The sequence below is a fragment of the Manihot esculenta genome, chromosome 13 (assembly GCF_001659605.2).
Source record: "Manihot esculenta cultivar AM560-2 chromosome 13, M.esculenta_v8, whole genome shotgun sequence".
NCBI lineage: Eukaryota > Viridiplantae > Streptophyta > Magnoliopsida > Malpighiales > Euphorbiaceae > Manihot > Manihot esculenta.
The window spans coordinates 33,229,800-33,252,592 of record NC_035173.2 but is presented as its reverse complement, the minus strand read 5'-3'; the positions used below and the strand labels follow the sequence as shown (position 1 = coordinate 33,252,592).

Genomic DNA, 22,793 nt, shown 5'->3' with positions numbered 1-22,793 from the left:
GCCCATTTTCCCGCTCTGCTGTAATTTTCTGCTGTCAAAGTGATTTGCCCGGTGATTTGAGTGTTTTTGGGCAAATCACTGACCCAATCACTTCTCTGTGAGTCAGTCCTCTATGTCTCTGCGAGTGATTTGACCAGTGATCTTCGAGTTTCTTGGGCAAATCGCTGGGCAAATCACTGCTGTCTGTTGCCTTCGGGTTTCTGCTTTAACTTTGATCTGGGCAGTGATTGGAGCAGATTTTCTGGTGATCTTGGGCAAATCACTGGGCAAATCATCCTTTTGTAATTTTTCTGCACTTTTTCTCCCATTTTCCAATTTCTTCCTTTTCTATAAAAACAAGATAAAAACCATAAATTAAACTAAAAAATGTGTAAATAAGCAATAATAATTATGATAAAAATGTGGCTAAATTATGTTTGATCAAATACTCCCACACCTAGCTTTTTGCTTGTCCTCAAGCAACAAATAACTTAGCCAATCAAGCCCCCTTTTTCCTTAGAGCCTAAGTACCACTTAATCAGCCCCCCCTAGACTCCTAATCTGAATTATCACAGTATAGAGTACATGCACTAAGGTCATCCTCTCCTTTCCTTGTTTCCTTTCACCCACCATGGTCAAGAGAAAGGTTTTTGGCTCAATCATGCTTATTCCTCTATGTTAGTTTTAATGCAACCCCTAGGAGTGACTTGCCCCTTTTCTTTATTTCTTTTTATTTTTGTTTTTATTTTCAGCAGCACTTATTCTTATCCTTGCCTGAAAAAGTCACTAACCTTTTTACGCGATTGTGTACATGGGTGATACACCCTCGGTTACTCAGTTAGTCACTTGTTCAAGTGGCTACTAGCTCTGTTCATAGTCTAGACCATCAAAACTTATTTGCTTGAAAAAGTTACTGACCTTTTTACGCGATTGTGTACATGGGTGATACACCCCCGGTTACTCAGTCAGTAACTTCTCCAAGTGGCTTTTAGGCACAGTTCATAGTCTTAGACCATTGGAACAGGTTTATGATTTCTGCTTTATGCTGGTTTTTCATGATAGTTTGGGCAAATCAACTCATAGGGAGTTACACTAGCTTTGTGTTTGCATGCATTTGTATTTTTATTTCTCTTGACCTTAGCACATTTAAGGATTCAATTCAAGAGAAAAACTCCCTAAGTGAAGGTAACATACTGTGAATGATTCAATTTAGGCTTAAAGGGGTGGCAAATCAATGGGGTCATGAGATAAGGGCACTCTTTCAACCTTGTTATCTATGTTGAGTAGAGCAATTAGCTACAAAATTCTGTGTGTGTGTGCAAGAAGTGAAAAAAATGTGTGCAAAAGAAAAAATTTTTGGTGTGTGTTTATAGGGTAAAAAGATGCAAAAAGAAACAAAAAGAAAGCAAAAGATAATATAATCAATGCAAAAAGAACCTAACAGTACCCCCACACCTAGTCCCAACATTGTCCCCAATGTAAAATATATAAAGGAAAAATTTAAGAAGGAAAGGGAAAGGGACTTCTTGGCCTGGGGGTGATTTGACCAGTGACTTGGGCAAGCACCGGGCAAATCACTGGGCAAATCGCTATCTGTCACGGTGCTGGGGCAGAAAATGGTCCACCAGCAGGTCCAACAGGTGCTCCATGTGCTGCATCCTGTCTCTGATTCTGGTGAGATGAGCCTCCACCGAATGGTCTTGAAGTGCCTTTTATGTCCTCCAAGGTCCACCCAATTGCTTTTTTGTGCTTCCTTAACACATCAAGGAGCTTTTCTTCTTCTTCTTGGTTGAGCTGGTTGAAAATAATTACTGGAAGTGTATTTCCAGCTCCCAAGTAGTCATATTTGAGGTGGCTAGGCAATGGTTTCAGTTCTGGTGCAGTTGATGTCTGTGCTGATTTCTGCTGTTTGCTGTCTGATTTGGGCTGTGATTTGAGCAGATTTTCTGGTGTTCTGGGCAAATCACTGGGCAAATCGCCCACATCCAGCAAGTTACAGCAGTCTGCTGTTTTTTCTGTTTCAATGATGTTGCTGTCCACTTCTCCTCTCCTGCAAAGACCATCATAAAGTAAATTTTCTTGATCAAAATCAAAAATTTCTTGACTTAAATCATCAATAACATCAAGGCCATAAACAGGAGAAACATCATTGGGGAATTTCATGGCATCATAAACATTAAATTTTATAATTTCCCCTTCAAACTCCATGGTCAATGTGCCATCATGCACATCAATTTTTGTTCTTGCTGTGCTCAAGAATGGTCTCCCAAGTAAGATATCAGAGGTGATGTTGCCCTTATCCTCCTCCATGTCAATCACATAAAAATCAGCTGGGAAGACTAGTTGGTCCACTTGCACCAACACATCTTCAAGCACTCCCTTGAGGTGGACAATGGATCGATCAGCCAATTGGATCATAATGCTGGTGCCCTTGAGTGTACCTGCATTCAACAAGTTAAAAATAGAAAGAGGCATGACATTTATTGAAGCTCCAAGGTCACACATGGCCTTCTTTATTCCTATGTTGCCTATTTTGCATGAAATGGCAAACATTCCTCTATCCTTGCATTTGGTGGGAAGTTTCCTTTGAATGACAGCTGAGACACACTCCCTCACACTTACCTTTTTATGTTCAGCAAGTTTCCTCCTATTGGTGCATAGCTCTTTGAGAAATTTAGCATACCTTGGTATTTGTTTGATAGCATCAAGTAGAGATATGTTGATTTCTACCTTGCGAAGTGTCTCCAATATCTCTTTTTCCTCTTTCTCCTTTTGGGACCTTGCAAACCTCTTTGGGAAGGGAGGAGGTACCTTGAATTTCTCCATAAGTTGTTGTTTCTGCCTTTGACTGGATTCTGCCTGGTCTGTTGATTTGGGCAAATCACTTCCTGCCTTCTCTGGAGAATTGGTCAAATCACTGCTGGACAGCTTAGTTTGCCCAGCGATCGGGTCAGTTTCTACTAGTGAACTGGGCAAATCACTGCCCTGATCACTTTCTGGCAGAATTTCTTCCATGCCCTGTTTTTGCAATTTTTCAGCCCTATTGTCTTGCAACTCCTTTCCACTCCTTAATGTGATGGCGCTAACATTTTGTCTTGGATTTATCTCAGTTTGGGAAGGTAGCTTTCCTTGTGATTCAATTTTGTTCAAGGATGAAGCCATTTGCCCCATTTGTTTCTCAAGATTCTGCACAGTATTTGCCAAATTTTTCACAATCTCTTCAAGAGATGCATTGGAATTCTGAGGTGCAGCTTGAGCTTGATTCCTTTGCTGGTAGCTTGGATATTGATTTCCCCTTGCATAACCGAAATTTGGATGGTCCCTCCAACCTGGATTATATTGCAGATCTCTTTGGTAATCATGGTAGTGGTCTGTCCTAGCATAGCCATAGCTCAGATTGTCTCCCCAACCTGTATTGTATGTGTCAAGGTAGGGATTATGTCTTGGCTGTCCATAGAATCCTTCAAATGCATGTGCTTGTTGAAGTTGTTGAACTTGTCGAGCTTGACTATAATTTCTCACAATAGAGGTTAGTTCAGAAATTTGAGAAGAGAGAAAAGACATACTTACCGTAGCCATGCTTGTAAGGTCTTGGCAGTGTGTTCAATTTCAGGATCATAAAGAAGAGCTTCTTTACGATCAGCCCTGATCATAAAAGGAAAATACGTTAGTTTAAATCAATTCCCCGGCAACGGCGCCAATTTTTGATAAGCGGTTGTCGAAGCCGTCAAAAATAAACCTATTAAACAATCAACAATAAACTTGTAGATAGTGGCAATAGGGTCGAACCACAGGGAATTGACACTAAAGATCTTCCTAATAATAACCAAGATGAGTAAATAACAAATAATTAAAAGAGGGGGGTTTGAGTTTGATGATTTAAAACTAAATAGCAAAAGAAAGCAATAATTTAAAGATGAGTAAATCAATAAGAGAAAAGCTTCTAGTTGAAATATGGATCTTATTTCAGATTGTTTAGAATTGATCATTGATTCTTTAACACTCCTATTTATTCCAATAAATTAGTTTTGGATGTGGAAGACGCTTCTCACAATCCAAATTCCTCCTTAGTTCTAGTTTGATTAGGAAACGTTCGCTAATCAAACACTAGTTAACAAGTTGCCAAGGAACGTCCTTGGGGCATTATAGCATCGAACAACCGTTAACTGCATTAAGACTTAGAGAAACCTAATTCTAACCTTGCCAACCGCGTGGTCAAGTTTAGATCATGCAACTTGATTAAATGTGAGTTTAAACAATTTAAGCAATTACGGACCTAAATCATTCAAACAATTTATCACTTTAGCAATTTAAAAGCAATGGGCCCTTATTGATTCTAAAAGCAAAGTAATAATTATGGAAAAGATCAGATTGCATAAATATTGAAATAAACAAGAGTTCAACAATGGAGTATTAAATCTCCCAATTCATCACAAAATCTGAAATTCACCAACTTCAACTAGAAAGGAAAGTGTTTAGCCACTCATGGTGGACTAAATACACAAAAAGATGAAAAGAAAAGAAAAAGGAAGATGCTGGAGAGTTTCTGGCGAGTTGAGTTGCTGATCAGAAGATCATATTGCTGGTTTGGAGGCTCTCCTTTTATAGCTGCAGAATTTCTCTCCATCTAGGGTTTTGAAATCCCTCTTTGATTTGGTGTTTGACTCCTCTTTTGATGTTGATTTTAATTGCAATTGGAATTCCTTGGATGAGAGACTCTTTCGTGGCTCTTGGTTTTGTGTTGGAAGTGATTGGATTGGATTTGGACTTCTGAAAATTCGGATTTCTGTTTTCTGCCCATTTTCCCGCTCTGCTGTAATTTTCTGCTGTCAAAGTGATTTGCCCGGTGATTTGAGTGTTTTTGGGCAAATCACTGACCCAATCACTTCTCTGTGAGTCAGTCCTCTATGTCTCTGCGAGTGATTTGACCAGTGATCTTCGAGTTTCTTGGGCAAATCGCTGGGCAAATCACTGCTGTCTGTTGCCTTCGGGTTTCTGCTTTAACTTTGATCTGGGCAGTGATTGGAGCAGATTTTCTGGTGATCTTGGGCAAATAACTGGGCAAATCATCCTTTTGTAATTTTTCTGCACTTTTTCTCCCATTTTCCAATTTCTTCCTTTTCTATAAAAACAAGATAAAAACCATAAATTAAACTAAAAAATGTGTAAATAAGCAATAATAATTATGATAAAAATGTGACTAAATTATGTTTGATCAAGACCATTCAGTACAGCCTATACAGACAGAGAGATCTATGTTAATAGGGCCTAGAGGCAAGGGTAGAGGTAGAAATGAATCTAGTAATGTTCAGAGTCACAGAGTATCAGAGACAGTAGACAGACCAAACACTAGAGCACCTACCAGGGCATATGATATTCGTGTAAAAGAAGACCAGGATAAACCAAATGTTATAGCTGGTAAATTTTTCATTTTTAGTAAATATGTTTATACATTAATTGATCCTAGTTCTACACATTTATACATCAGCATACCTATCACTAATGAGAAGGAAAATCAAGTAGAATCTTTAGAACATGACAAATCAGTGACCAATCCCTTAGGATGTCTTGTGATTGTGAATAGAGTTTACAGAGATTATCCTATATGTGTGTAAGGTCACACTTTTTTAGATGACTTGATAGAGTTAATTTTTAAAGAGTTTGATGTGATTTTGGGTATGGATTGATAGTCTAAACATCAAATTATAATTGATTGTAAGTTAAAGCGAGTTACACTCAAAATATTAGAGTGTTCTAAGGTTATAGTTGTGGGTGAGAGGTCAGATTACCTCTCCAATATCATATCTGCCACTACAGCTAGGAGGTTGATTGGAAAGGGTTGTACAGTCTATCTAGCTAGTGTAATTGAAACTAAGAAGGAAGGTTCTAATGTGTCAAACCTATCCACAGTATGTCATTTTTCAGATATATTTCCTGAAGAGTTACCAGAGTTACCTCCAGAAAGGAAAGTAGATTTTGCTATAAAAGTTGTGCCAAGCACTGCACCTATTTCTATTGCTCCTTACAGAATGGCTCTTATAGAATTGAAAGAGTTGAAAATACAGTTACAAGAGTTACTTGATAAGGGCTTTATTCGACCTAGTGTTTCACCATGGGGTGCATCAGTGCTGTTCGTGAAAAAGAAAGATGGATCCCTTTGATTGTACATTGATTACAGATAGTTAAATAAGGTAATTATAAAGAATAAATATCCACTGGCTAGAATAGATGAGTTGTTTGATTAATTGAAAAGGGCCAACATTTTCTCTAAGATAGATATGAGATCAAGCTACCATCAGTTGAGAGTTAAAGGGACAAATGTACCTAAGACTGCATTCAGAACACCATATGGACATTATGAGTTCCTGGTTATGCCATTTGAGTTAACAAATGTACCTGCAGCATTCATGGATCTAATGAACTGTATCTTCCATCCATATTTAGACATGTCTATTGTAGCATTCATTGATGATATTCTGGTATACACTAAAACTAGGAAAGACCATAATAGGCATTTGAGAGTAGTATTACAGACTCTAAGAGAAAAGCAACTTTATGCCAAGTTTAATAAATGTGATTTTTGGCTCAATGAAATAACATTTTCGAGATATGTTTGTATCAGCAGAAGAAATCAGGATAGATCCACAAAAGATTAAAGTTGTTCTTGAATGGAAGCCACTAAAGAATGGAGCAGAGATTAGGAGTTTCTTAAGTCTAGCTGAGTACTACAGATGTTTTGTGAAAGGGTTTTCACTTATAGCAGCTCCACTGACTAAGTTATTACATAAGGATGTTAAATATATTTGGGATGATAGATGCCAGGTAAGCTTTGACAGATTAAGGACTATGCTCACTAAAGCACCTGTACTTACATAATCCATTTCTGGCAACGAATTTGTGATATAAAATGATGCTTCTCACAGTGGACTTGGATGTGTTTTGATGCAAGAAAGTAAAGTGATTGCCTATACTTCTAGACAACTTAAGCCATACGAGAAGAACTATCTCGCCTATGATCTAGAGTTAGTTGCCATAGTTTTTGCACTAAAGTTATGGAGGCATTACTTATATAGTGAGAAATGTTACATCTATATAGATCATAAAAGTCTGAAATACTTACCCACACAAAAGGAGCTAAACTTGAGATAGAGAAGATGGTTAGAGTTACTGAAAGATTATGATTGCATTATATATGATCACCCAGGCAAAACTAATCTGATAGCAGATTCACTCAGCAGGAAATCCTTATTTGCATTAAGAGTAATGAATGCGCGATTGACTATAGCAGATGTTGGAGCTATCATAGCAGAATTAAAAGTTAGACCCAGCTTACTACAACAAATTAAAGAAGTACAAAAAGAAGATTCAGAGATAGCTTTATGGACTAGATAAGTACAAGAGGGGAAGAAACAGAAGCACGTGATGAGTGATGATGGCTACTTGTACTATGGTAATAGAATATGTGTACCTAACACTGAGAGTTGAAACAGAGTATTCTTACAGAGGCACAACAATCCATATGCTATGCATCTAAACAGCATTAAGATGTATCAAGATCTAAAGGTGCACTATTGGTGACCGAATATGAAAAGAGATATAGTTGAATTTTTAATAAAATATTTGATATATTAATGGGTAAAAGCAGAACATTAAGTTCCATCAAGGTTATTGTAGCCTATTGCTATACTAGAATAGAAATAGGATAGAATTGCCATGGATTTTATAATAGGATTGCTACTCACATCAAGGAAGAAAGATGTCATTTGGATAATAGTTGATAAGTTAACTAAATAAGCACATTTCTTGCCAATCAGAATGGATTATAATTGGAAAAGTATGCAGAATTATACATTAATGAAATTGTGAAATTGCATGGTGATCCTATCTCTATCATATCAGACAGAGATCCAAGATTCACATTCAAATTCTGAGAAAAACTACATGAAGCTCTAGGTACTATATTGAATTTTAGTACAACTTTTCATCTTCAAACAAATGGTCAGTTAGAGAGAGTAATTCAAGTTTTGAAAGATATGCTCAGAAGTTATGCAATTGAATTTGAAGGAAGCTGGAAAAGATATCTTCTACTAGTAGAATTTACTTACAACAACAGTTATCAGACTAGTATTAAGATGGCCCCTTATGAAGCATTGTATGGCAGAAAATGTAGAAGCCTATTATGCTGGACAGAACTTACTGAAACTAAACTGGTAGGTTCAGAGTTGATAAGACAGATTGAGGAGAAAGTGAAAATTATTAAAGAAAGATTGAAAATTGCAATAGATATACAAAAGTCCTATACAGATTTGAAGAGAAAAAATATAGAATTTATTATTGGGGATAAAGTATTTTTAAAAGTTTCTCCATGAAAGAAAGTGCTAAGATTTGGTAAGAAAGGTAAGTTAAGCCCTAAGTTTATTGGTCCATATGAAATAATTGAACGTGTGGATCCAATAGCCTACAGGCTAGCTTTACCTCCAGAGTTAGACAGAATACACAATGTCTTTCATATATCTATGTTAAGAAGATACAGATTCGACCCTTTGTATGTCATTTCAGCAGAAACCATTGATGTACAACCTGACTTAACTTATGAAGAAGAACCTATTGATGTACAACTTGAAATAACTTATGAAGAAGAACCAGTGAAAATTTTTGCAAGGGAAATGAAAAAGTTAAGAAATAAGAAGATTCCCTTAGTTAAAGTCTTGTGGAGAAATCACAAGGTAGAAGAAGCTACATGGAAGAGTGAAGAAGTGATGAAGCAACAATATCCACAGTTATTCAAAGCAAGTAAAATTTCGAGGACGAAATTTCTTAAAAGGGAAGAGTTGTAACATCCTCAAACCCATAGTTAGGAAGAGTAACATCACTAGGTATGGGTTAGGCTATTTCACTATTAGCGAGTCGGAAATGAGTCACTTTTGGGAGGTGCTTAGAGTTTTCCTACGTGCTCACTTGAGGTGTTTGTTAAAATCCGATATGCTTACCTAAGTGAAATGGATTTCTAAAGACTAAAAGTATAATTTAGTAGGTCAATCTATGAATATTGAAAGTTTAAAACTAAATTGAAACATGGTAAAGAGTTTAGTAGGTTAAAGTGTGAATATAGAAAGTTTAAAAGTAAAATTCAATTTTAGTCCTTCATTTTTTCACCTCTTCACTTAAACTCTCCATGTATCATCTAACTAGATATGAAAGAAACTACAAAGGAAATGAAAAAAGGGGTTGTCTTCTTTTATGATCCTTATGGCCGAAGCTTATGCCATTGAAAATCAAAATCTTTTTTTTTCTTTCTTCCACCAAATCCAAGCCAATCTCTCACCAAATCAACTTCTTTCTTTAATCAAAATTCACTCTAAGATTAAGAGTTAAAGAAAGAGTCATATATTAAAATAATTAAAGAAGAAAAAGTTTAGAGTTCCATATACACAAGCTTGAACATCAAAGGTGAGCTTAGAAATGTCTAGGAAATAACATCTTCTCATTTCTTCATACATGGATTTGAATTATAAAGTTTTCATTTTTAATTTATTCAATCATTCCCTAAGATATAAATTTACTTAGGTAAAGGAATATCAAAGGGAAAGGAGGTAGTTATAGAGTAGAAGTGGAAAAGAAAATGAAGTTCAAGAAAAGTTTGATAGTTGTGTGATTTTTCTGTTTTCCTTTGATTTTCTCATGAATATGTGAAATTAGAGATTGATTTTGCTTGCTGAAAATATTGCTTTGATTGTATAAATATGTAATATGAAAGTTGGAATGATGTTTGAAAGGCTTAAAGTAAAGAAATTTAACATAAGAGTTAAAAGTATAAACCTGACATGATAGATTTTAACAGGACAGTATGTGTTAACAGCTTCATAATTTATTGCTTAGTTATTAAATTAGGCCTAAATATACCAAACAAAAGTTGAGATAAAGAGCTAAAACTTTCATGAATTGACCAAATTCTGAATCTATAGGTAAAATGTTGTAAATTATAAGTATACTTAAAATGGTCACAGTGATAGAGTATTTGGAACAGACTGTATTGATTATACCATAACTAATTATGTACTCAATGAAATTAATTAAAACCAGTGCCAAATGAATTTTAAGAAGTATATCTAAAATTTTGTAGAAACATTTAAGCTTGAATTTGTATGAAAATACATGCATCTGATATGTTTTGTGATACTATAAATAAGTATCAATACTGGGCTGATTAAGATTTTATTGAGCAGTTTGTAAAAAAAAATTCATAACTTAAGCTAGGATGATTAGATTTGCATGAATTATACCGTATTGTAAAGATAAGACATAAAGACATGTTTTTTATGAGAAACTTAAGTCAAATTGTAACTTTAAAGTACTTGAAAATTTGATACAAAACTTAGTAGAATGCAGCTTTCTTGAATTAGAATGTATAAAAATTGACATGCTTGCTTAATCGGTAAGAATTGCGCACATGCTTGCTTATCGTACTTGATTTTTGCACGTGCTTACTTGATAATAAAATTTATTTGTGCATGATGGTTTGAGTAAAACTTATCATTCTTTACTTGTTAGTGGTATGAAATACAAGAAGTGAATTGGCTTGAGGCACTATTGGAATGCATAGTTAATAAAGTTTTGCACTATTTGTCATGAGTTTTTCATCTTATTAACCTTGGTATATGATATATGTATTTTAGAAATGATTTAAAATAGTTTCAAATGACGTGTATTTACGTGAAATAAATTGATACATTAAATCAATGATACTTGACCCTGATAAACTTAATAGGAGTCGAGATTAGCTTAAGGGTATGTCATGCCATATAAACATATAGAGTTTGCAGTACTGCTATTAATACATGATTTATATTTGAGGTTACATGTCAGGTACCTCGTAAGCATGGCTACAGAGCCCTGCTATCACAATTTTAGCCTTTGAGTCTACCGTTTGGTATCTTGTGCCCATTGTTATAACTTCTTATTTATCTAGTTGATCTTATTATGTATTTATAATGAGAATCTAATTAAGATTGATGCTTGATTTTAATGAAATTATCAATGAATGTTAACATATTTACATTTGATGATCTGAGATCCAGAAAATAGGGTTTTACAAGGGTTCTGTAAACTTAGAAAAAAGCTTTTTTTTTCGAGAGAAGAGTGATCTCCTCCTTTTATTCTTTTCCTTTGTCTGTCAGTGACGTATAACGAAATTCCCGTCATTGGGCCACGTGTCTCTGCCATACGGATATGGACGTACAAGAAAATCAGATTCCTGCTACATGCGCAACGGCCTCTGATTCCCCTCGGGCGTGCATGCGGAAGGACATACAAGATAGATGGGTTGATCCCCTTCTTGATTCCGAGCTGGGTCGGAAGATAGGATTAAAACTGAGCCCAGATAGGATCTGTTGAATGGGCCGTGTGGACTGGATCGGTCTGATTGAGGAAGCTAACTGGAGCCCGGTCTTAAAGCTGAGCGGGCCGGACCTGGTTCATGCGGGGGACTTGGAGGCCCGCAAATAATGGGCTGGTACCATGGGTCTGGCCCCAGACCGGGGTGAAGAAATCTAGTGGTCATCAACATTTATTGCAAGCACTAAGATATGGTGATTTGCTATAAATATAAAATGTAATATAATGACAAAAGAAGATGTTTTATTGAATATGAAGAAAATTCTTGGTGTGCACAATGATACATATTGCACTCCTATCCTATACCAAGAAGTTTGATAAGTATAATTTGAATCATGTTAACTACACTTCACATGCTTGTAATTGTTTATTTAATTATCTATATACATGAATATGTTGCTCTATTTTATTATTTATTTGTACTCACTCATTGAACATTAGCTCAGCGTGCCAGTTTTTACCTCATGCAGGTTATAGATAAAGTAATCACTGCAAAGGTCATCAGAGATTAACATTAGATATCAAGATCATTATCATAGCTAGTTGTTTTGAGTCTCTAAGTTATTGTACAGTTATATTTTGGTATGTACATATTACAGAGAGTGGGTTATGAAGGTTATATAAGTTAAAATAATGTAATAAGGGATGATGTTGTTATGAAATGAGTGCTAAATTAAAGAATAGTAAAATATGAAATGATAGCTGATAGTATAATTATAACTATATTTTTCATATGTACTACAGGTTGAAATGCTTATAAAACAAAGGAAATTCTGCTAAAATTTTTGTTTAGAATCTTACATTTACTTTACTCGCTTTATAAAATTTAGATAAACTACCCAATAACTTGATAATTACACATAAAAGAAACCGTTTGTTTTTGAAATATATAAAAAAGTATAGTTTATGGTGATCATTGCTATGCCTACACCTTAACAGAGCAAGAGATGTTACATTATCCATAAAATCTATGCCTAGCATACAAGAGTAGTCATTTAAAAGACACCTATGTTGCACTTTCCCCTTGTTGCACACTTTTTCTACACTGGAGGAGTCAAGGTTTTGCGTTTTGGACAATTCCTCACTTGATATGATCCATCGCACAAGAAACACTTAAGTAGAGACCTCACTCTTTTACCTTCAGGATATAATATATAAATTTTGTTTACATGTCTAATCTATTCAGCATAAAAAGAATTTTTTTTTAATTGTGAGTTAGTGTTATTTTTTCTATACTAATTGAATTGTACATATTAATAAAATTTATATATCAATTAAGATTCTGCCTTTTATTTTTTTTATATTAATTAAATTACACATATTAATAAAACTCATTTGTCAATTAAGATTCTGCCTATAATTAATACTAACATTTAAAATTATGTTAAATTAGGTAAAATTAAAAATATTAGAAAGACAAAAAAAAAAAAGCTAATTCTATCCATTTTGCCCATTGGAAATATAAAAGTGTTATTTAGATCATTATTTTTAAACATAAATTTTTAAATAAAGTGACTTCTTAATAGATTTATGGTAGATAAAAAAAAGGGTAAAATGCAGTTTAGTCCCTCTGATTTAATGAAATATTTATTTTAGTTTCTATATTTTTAAAAATTTATAATTTAGTTCTTGACAATTGAAAAAAACTATAATTTAGTCCCTATCGTTAGAATTAGTGTTAATTTACCGTTAATTTTCATATAAAGGACCAAAATACTCTTAGTTCCTATCTTTAGAAAGAGAAAATACGAAGGACTAAACTACTAAATGTTAAATTTATTGAATATTACAGAGTTGGGTTAACGGTGAACACCATCATCATAATCCAATTAACAACCAAACCCAATAGTGGGCCATGTCGATACGCTCTGTTGTCGCACGACGATAGACGACATGGTCTGTTTTGGGTATTGATAGATACCGAAGGCCGAGCAACCCTTACTTTTTCGTCGACTACGATTTTGTCTTTTTTGTCGACGAGAATTGAGAGGAGACCAATTCCTCTCAATTCCATAAACAGGCATAATAGGCGTCCGTCCCATGAATAGACGATAGCACCTCTTGTGGACATCACGGATAACGGGGACACTACGACGAAAGGATGTGTGAGCCTCGAAATGGCGGAATCATGAAGGAATGTGCGATCTACCGGAATCGCACAACAGCCCTCTCCCATAACCTCGAAGTAACTAAATTCAGCGTGCAATCATCATGCACGGTCTCTACTTTTGCAAAAAATAGGCACGCTTCGGCCGCTGAACCTGTCACGTTACCCGTTGTCGCCCAATGCTAAGCCTTTTTGTAGTGCTGCAATATCGGACTAGCTCTGCAATATTCAATAAATTAATAGTTTAATCTCTTTGGTTTTCTCTATGCGGGCTAGAAATTAAAGGTATTTTTATTTTTTCATAAAATTTAATGGTAAATTAACTTTAATTCTAATGGTAGGGTTTAAATTGCAATTTTTTTAAATATAAAAAATTAAATTATAAATTTTTAAAATTACAAAAACTAAAATATATATTTTATTAAATTAGTGAGATTAAAATGTAGTCTACCCATAAAAAATTAATCCAATACTCTGTATTTTTTTTTGTTGGATTTAATAAATATATGTACAGATGTATTTTTTGTGTCCACAATAAATTTGATATAGGAAGAAATGCAATTAATAATTGGGCATAGAGCTCAGCCTCATGGAGATGTGAAACAAGAAGTACAAGAACACATTGATCATACACATTTCACAGCTCTATCATTTCAACATATATAGGACAAAAGGGACAATTCGAAATCCAACAATTAATAAATTTTGTCCCTTGAGCTTAGTTATGTTTGGTACATGACGTAATTAAAGATATAATTTCCTCGTAATTATATTGTAAATTTAATTATTTTATCTGATAATAATAAAAAATTTATGTAATAAAATGATAATTAAAAAATTTATTACATATTTTATATATATAGATACATGTCTAGACCCGATATTCACAGGATTCTCATATTAACAAAAGCACACACATCTATATTTCTTGATATTTAAAACTTATATTTCTCACTTTTCCTTGTTTAACATGTGAAAGTGAGAGGCATTATTTATGGTACTGAAGGATGTTGATTTAAAGCCTAGATGTGCATGAAAATGAAAGAAGGAAGTTGTTAAAGATGATGGACAGCTGTGGAGGTAGATTCTTTCCAAAACTTAGCTTGAAGTCCTTGTTGAGGCACTGGAAATGGATCATATTGAACCTCATTTGCAGACCCTACAACTTCCCATCTGCCCACAAAAACAAATCATCAATTGAAATCAAAAGGTTATTTTTAAAACCCATTTCTTTTTGCAAGTCTAATTATGTGTAAACATGAGAAAAAATGGGTAAGCCTTAATGGGATGCACAAATGTACAAGTCATAATCAATGGATTATTAATTTATTTTTAGTAAGGTTTTGGTCTCAGAATATTCTAGCTAAATGTACTGGTGATTGCATAAAAGCCACAGATTTAAAATCAAATATATATATATATTACCTGAACTTGGTGACCAGATGATGAATTAGAATCAGCATCTCTAGCTTGGCAAATTCATTCCCTGGACATGCATGAACACCATTTCCAAATGGCATGAAAGTATTTGGCTTTGGTACAACCTTCATGCATTTAAATTTTTTTAAAAGAAAAATTAACACATAAATACAAAACAATTAACAAATATAATTCTAGTTAGTTAATTATTTCATAAGCATATATCATTAACATACCTCAAATCTAGAAGGGTTAAATACATGTGGGTCAGTGAAGAAATCTGGATTGTGATGAATGTTTCTGAACAAAGGAAGAACTTTCCATCCTTTTGGAATTAAGAATCCTGTCAAGCATACCATGTCATTTGTATAAGGAAGGAAAAAATTTGCCGCATAAACTCAATTATTAATCATACATACAATTAATTCTTATCCAATGGGAGTTTGGCAAGAGTGCATGAGGGTGGGGTTCTTGGAAACAAGAGTTTTCTGTTAAAGTTCTACAAAAGAGAGATGCAAGAGTGATAGACAGTAGTGGCAATGAGCTTGAATGGATTGGAAATTTGGGAAAGAACAATCTAGAATAATTGAGTTGGGATATTTTCTTTAAATGGGATTACCACTGTACTTATATTCCCCCTTTTAGAGAAGCTATTGGACTGTCCTTGCTTTCAATGGAAAATGATTTGTAGCTGTATCTACATTGTGAACTTATGCCTCTCTTTGTGTGTGGATCCTTTTCTTCTACAGTGTATTGATTATGATGATATGATTAAATTCAGAAAATGTGAGGAAATGCATAGGAGAGAAATCCAATGAAGGGTTGTTTTTCCGGGTTGATTTCGATTTAGGTTTCTAATCGATATTTCACAGCCCTGATGACAACTCCAGTACCATTGAACTTAGGATTAGCTAACAATTTTGTCTGACATACCTTTATATTCAACATCTTGGGTAGCTTCTCTAAATGTAAAAGAAATGATACTGGCCAACCTCAAGCTCTCCATTATAACCTGAAATTTGGTGACCATGTAGAATTTTCTATTCAGACATTGATCAAATTAATGGACATATTAAAAATTTTGAATCATTACCCTATTTGTAATTGGCATATTTCTAGTTTGAGACCATGTCAATGGATTTTTTCCTCTCCCATTTGATTCGTAAATCGCTGTCTGCTCTATCTGAAATAGCAAATCTTCAGCTAACGTTCAAGTTTCAATGATTAACTTGCATAGCAAGAAATGGGTTATTGCATTAACAAAATCCAAACCTTAATAGCTTCAAAAAGTTTTGAATCATCATGAATATATTTAAGAATCCATGTTAGGAGACTAGCTGTGGTGTCCTGTGCAGCAAACAGTACACCAAGTATGTTATCAATGATTTGATCATTGGATAAGGCTTCACCATTTGCATCTTTGAAGTTGAGCAGAAAACCAAGTAGATCTTTCCGCACTAATCCCTTCTTCTTTCTCTCCCTTATTATCTGGCTAAGAATCCTGCTAAGCCTTCTTCTTGCCTGAGATCATTTACAGAAAAGGGATTTGAATAATTGAAGAAGTAGAAAAAGGAATTGTTGAAGATATTAATTTAAGTATGATTATTTTCTTACCATGACTGATTTGGTGTATAAAGTACCAGGTAGATGTGTTGGGAAAGAATTGTAACCTTTGTCTAGAATGTAGTAATTTCTTTTAAGATTTTCTCCATAGCAAGTGTCCAAGCTACCAAAGATGGATAAAACAGCAGCATCAAAAGTGAACTGCATGTTAAAAGGAAATTGGGTGGTTAATAAGAACTCACTGATATAAAATTAAAAAGTAATTATTTAAAAGAAAAAACAAAGTTTCTATATAAATAGTAAAAGTTTATATTTATAATAAAAAATTAAAATATTATTTTCATAAATATTTAATTACGTCTCGTGCATACTACATGTAATATTAAACGATTTTTCACGTAGAATTTTTATTTAACGTATAAATTGATGAATATATATATATATATATGCACGCCAAAAATTAAATTATCAACCTTTTCACAAATAAATTTATGATATTAATATATTAAAAATTCCTATTTTCTTGGTATAAAAAAATAAAAAATAACTGAAAAAAATTAATTAAATCAGTATTCAGGTTATCATAAACAAAAAAAAATTGTTTTTCAATTAGCTTGATCTCTACCCACACATATAAGATCATTTTTTTTTTCATTTTCAAAAAAAAAAAATCTTCCATAAACGAAAAGAAGATGTAAACTAACCTTCTTCATCTCATAGAAAGTGTTGAAAACTTTCCCAGAAGTACTAGACCAAGATTCCAAGGCAGAGATAGCAATAGCTTCAATATGGGGGACCAAGTTTCTGATAACATCAAAAGATAATGAAGCCTGTACTAGTTTTCTCAATTGATTATGATAAATCCCTTGGTGGAAGAATATTGCTGATGGGCCAATCAATTTTTCTTTGCTTGGTGGGTATGATGGCTTGAAAAGGCAAGCTTGTTTCACCAGCACAAACCTGACAGCTTCAGGGCTAGCCACCATAACACAAGGGCATCCAAGAATGCTAGTTTTGAATATCTCTCCATGCCTATAATAAAAGATTATCATCAAAATCCTCAAAATTGGATGTGAAGAAGAGAATTAGATCAAATGATAACGAGGTGACAAAAGAAAATGGAACAACCTTTTTTGCCTGGAAGCAAAGAAGATGTCAGGATTCTGAGTGTAGAGTTGAAGTGTCTCTCCAATATAAGGCCAACCCATTGAACCAGGTGGCAAATTTGCTCTTTTCTTCTCTTGGTTTCTCTTTTTGAACTCTCTCAATACAATTGCCATGAGTAGGGCACAGCAGAAACAATAAACAAGAACCATACCCATCTCTCTCCCTCACTCTCTCAGCCTTCCCCTTTGCCCAAGTATGCAACTCAATGAGAAGGGAGAACTTGGTTGTGCTTATATAGAAGCAGGCAAAGCATTGAGCTGATTGGCCTAATCTGCCTTTATTCAGTGGCTAAACACGTATCATTCGTTCAGTAGACCCAAATTCAAGTCCTCATTATTTTTATCTCGTACTGAAAAAGCACTTGATTGGATATCTATATATGGTAGCTAGGCAATGGGCTCAATTGTCCTAGAAAGAGCTACCTTATAAGCAAACTAATAATATGTTTTTGATATTGTTAATGAGCTTAATTGAGTAAGTAAATTAAGCCTAACAAATTTTGCAGGTAACGTCAGGAAACTGATATCCATATGTAACAGGAAAAGTTTGGGGCACCAAGTGTCCTTCAAGAGAAGCTCTGGTGATACAGAAATCTTACAGATGGGACTCAGCCTATAAGGGATGTGCATTGTAATGGTCAGATTCTGCCAGGTTTTTCAGGTCTAAATTGCCACCTATTTGTCCCTTCACTTGCCATAAAAGGGAAAATCTTGAATTAAAAGGTAATTTTGACAGTGTTGTTTAACCAATGTGCACAAAATTAATTGAAACATTTTAACATTAACTTACTATTCACAATCTTCAAATGTGAAAAAATAATCTCTTCCATATCTCATTCGGTGATCTTTCATATGTGATTTTGTACATCAAGCGTTCATAATTTAATTAAAATTTCTGGTTACAATTTCATTTCATACATTAGTTTTATTAAATAAATCACAAAAATATATAAATAAAATTAATCATAAAAACCTAATTATCCTAGGTTCAACAAAATTTACATCATGTAAATAAATAAAACATATAAATTAAAACTCAAACTCATGAAAAAGAAAGGTCTAATAATTCAACTAACAATATTTGAATAAGACATTAAAAAGTGTTAAGAGTCGAAGTTTACCTAAAACAATGGTTTAATTTGATACCCAACCTACCTAATCCATTTATACCTAAACTCATCCTATTAAAATTTGAGTGGTCAATGCTCCATGTACATGTTCGACTATCCTCCATAATTAAAACTTAATGAATGTCTGATTTATATTCTAACAATGAATTTAAAGTATATCTATTTTCTCTAACATGTAAGTTGGATTTATCTTACTCATTCTACCTAAAAAACATACATGTGTCCTTCATAATACACTTGAATATTCTCTATCATTATATAATGTTAAACATGCCAAACTTAATTAATTTCATTTTCATAGATATTATGTTTATTATTACGTAAAGCATTGAGCTAACTCCAAAAACTCGTCCTCAGTTCGGATTGCAGGCTGCAACTCGCTGCATGAAACCGGAATCGCTAGTAATCGCCGGTCAGCCATACGGCGGTGAATTCGTTCCCGGACCTTGTACACACCGCCCGTCACACTATGGGAGCTGGCCATGCCCGAAGTCGTTACCTTAACGACAAGGGGGGATGCCGAAGGCAAGATAGCCGTACTGGAAGTCATGTAATGTAGTAAATGGTGTAATATAATATAAAATAATTATTCTTATATTATAATGTTTGGTTACAAAATAATGTAACATTCGGAAAATTTATATTTAATATTAAATTTATTTACGATGATAATAATTAAAATAATTATTATAAAAATTGGTGATAGCAATAACTTAGAGATAATAGTAGTGGCAGTGGCAACGATAACAGCAATGATAGATGTGCTGGAGGGGTAAGGTGGCAATGTTAATAGCAAAGCTAGTAGTAGTGGTAAATGATGGGGCAATAGTAACGATATGTTGATGGTATTGGTTGCAGTGGTTAACAATACATGAAATAAATAAAAAATAGTAATTATGATTTAAAAAATAATTAAATTTGATCTTAAATTATATAGATGACTAAATATGATAAATTTTATTTTTTTTAATTTATATTTATATTATTATTAAAATATCAAATAACTCTAAATAAGTTTAAATAAATTAAGTAAAGTATCGCTCATACTTTAAAATTATAATAATTGATTGATTTATTCAGTCCTTTAATAATAATTTAAAATTAAAAATTAAAAGTTGGCACATTTAACACTCCTTCTAATTCAAAAATAAATTTGATGTTTTTGTTAATTATAACTATATCCATAATTATTGTGTAATAATTATATTATGTAATTATAATACATTATATAAATTTTATTATTATCAAACAAAGTAATAAATTTACAAAGTAAACAATATTATATTATATTTTTTTATTATATCATAATAAATATAGCCTAAAATTAAAATATTTATCTACAATTATAAATTTCATAATGTTTTACAACTAATTGTTTTATCCTCAACATTCTTTTTTATTTCTATAAATAAATTATATTGAGTTTTATTTATAAAAAAAGTTGTAATATTACGATAATTTATACCAGTGGCGGAGCCAGAGCTTCCCTTTGGTAGGGCACCGGCTGCGCCGCTGCGGCACCTCCATCCCCTTCAAAGCATTTTTCGGTCGCCGATACGGCACGTGCCCCCTTGCCATATTTTCCCTCCGCCCTGATTTGTGCTCTGGATTTATATTCTATATACTTCTAATTGAAAAAAGCATATATATTTTTTCAAAAAAAACCAAAATCTTAGGAAAAAAAATCAAGCAAAACCATGTTCAGTATGTTCATCGCACACATGAATAGTATATTCCCTCTCTTCACCGGCAAACAAGAAAATGTCACGACTTCAGAAACGGCCAAGAAAATCCATGTTGTCTTCACCGGCATTCATGAATTTTATTTCTTTAAAAGTTAAAATTTTAAATTATTTCATTTTAAATATAAAAATTAATAAAAAAATTAATTGAACTAAATTTTTATAAGTTTAATGATAACAAAAAAAATCTATTTTTTTTACCATATCATTGGAATGGAATGGATTAATATTATAAGTGCGAATGCGAAAATAGGGGGAAAAAATAAACCAGAAAGGCGGGACTGAGGTTGTAGAATCGGACGTGGAACTTTCGAGAAAGTGGTCCACTTCCACATGGAGGCCGTACAGTGCTCACATGTAAGCTTCTTCGAATAAAAGTATAAGATCAGGTCGCTGTCACCGTCAGATCGATTTGTAGTAGATGACGTGTTGAAATGAGTCGTGGTTGGTTCTGCAATCGTAAGTACAGGGGGGCCTAAGTCTAAGCCCACTAGTATTATATTGACCCACTAAGCTCGAGTGAAGTTATAAGGGACACCGACTTTTGTCCTCCGCTAAATCATAGCCTGTCCTCAGAAAATTACGTGTCTGGAAAATGATAATATATCCTGCATTTTTATTATTAATTTATTTAATTGTTTTAAAATTAATAAATTTTACTAATCATTTATACTATATATATAAGCTAATTAATAAAATAACCTATAACTAAAAATAAAAAATTGTAATTAAGTATATCTTCATATGACTCAAAGAATAATAAATAAATATAGCTTTCAAAAAAAATAATAAATAAATATAGATAAGCGGGACTCTAAAATATAATTATTTTGTAATCGTTTCAAATAATTATTGGTATTTTTTTTTATGAAATAGGGGTTGGGAGAATCGAACCTTAGACCTCTCAGATCTATCAGGATACACTTTCCACCAGACTAAGTCTCGGAGTGGAAATAATTATTGGTATTTAATTTTATTATTTTATTATTTTATATTATAAATTATTATGATTTCACGTCCTATTGAATGAGACCGAATACATAAGCTTTTATGCAAAAAACAAAAAATACGTACATTACACTTTAGAATTGATTTAAAATTAATGTTATAAAATTCAGAAAAAAATAAAATTTATAAGTGTCTAAATTTAGTATGAGAGCACGTATTTTTTTTTTTTTTTAGTGACGCATAATCGTCATTCTGCTATAAGATTTATTTTTGTCATGTAAATTCGTATGTACGAACGCACCTACTCTTTTCTTCTTATCAAATAGTCATTTAATTCTTTTTCGACGCTAAATTCTCTATTGATGAATTTAAGTTTTGGATGAGTCTGAACTGCTCTAGTCACGGATTGAATGACACTCTGATGAAGCTTGTCTAGTGGATCTTATTGAATTTTGGATTTATTTTCCTTTTTAGAATTCGGCCGATACTCATATCCTTAAACAATATTTATCGATAATTAAGTGTATTTCTATTAAACAAAATTTTTTAACAAATATACTTTATAATTTGGCCAAATACTTTGTTTAACGTCGTTAATTTTAAAGGTATATATCTATTAAAATAGTAGATGATATAATTGTAAAAGAATATAAAAAATTAATTTTTCATTAGTAAAATATAAATAAAATAATAAAAAAATATTTGATATGTTTTTATTAGATCTATTAAAAACATAAAAGATATAATGATAATAATAAAATTTTCTATTTTAAATATATTTTCTAAGATTATTAGATAAAATAATTTAAATATTTATAAAAATTTACATTTATATCGTGAAATATATTTTTGTAATCAATAAAGCTAAAACTTTAGAATTAGTCACGCTAATAAAAAATTGACAGATAAATTATAAAATAATATATTAAAACAAATATTGTTATCTTTATATTAAATTCAATAATATTATATTTTATCAATTATATTATTCCTTTATATTCAATAATTAAAATATTATAAAAATTAAGTTTAAAGTAAATAAAATGATTTTTTCAAATAAATATTTTTCTCATTTGTTTTGAATAAAAAATAAAAGACATAGTAACGATAATAACAAAGTTATTTACACAAAAATATTGAAGATAAATAAAGTATATACATTTTATTAACATTTCATAATTATACTTTATAATTTTATTTTTTAAAATTTATATTATATTCCACGGTCAGAGATCTCAAATTTTACTTTTTCAATTTATATATATATATAATATTCTACTGTCACGATTAATCATATCAGCAACAATCGAGTAGAAATAAATTCGAGTCATAATATATAGAATTA

General features: G+C 32.6%; 1 protein-coding gene across 1 annotated transcript; it reads right to left on the bottom strand.

Moving 5' to 3' along the window:
* Positions 1 to 14,398: 14,398 nt before the first annotated feature.
* On the bottom strand, positions 14,399 to 17,784 carry LOC110629292 (abscisic acid 8'-hydroxylase 4). Its single transcript, XM_021776200.2, has 9 exons — positions 17,591 to 17,784; positions 17,167 to 17,494; positions 16,514 to 16,663; positions 16,172 to 16,420; positions 15,993 to 16,082; positions 15,833 to 15,911; positions 15,136 to 15,242; positions 14,906 to 15,024; positions 14,399 to 14,653 (listed from the first exon to the last, which is right to left on the bottom strand). Exons 1-9 carry the CDS (start codon positions 17,782 to 17,784, stop codon positions 14,536 to 14,538), a joined length of 1,434 nt encoding a protein of 477 aa, XP_021631892.1. The 3' UTR covers positions 14,399 to 14,535.
* Between the last annotated feature and the right edge of the window lie 5,009 nt (positions 17,785 to 22,793).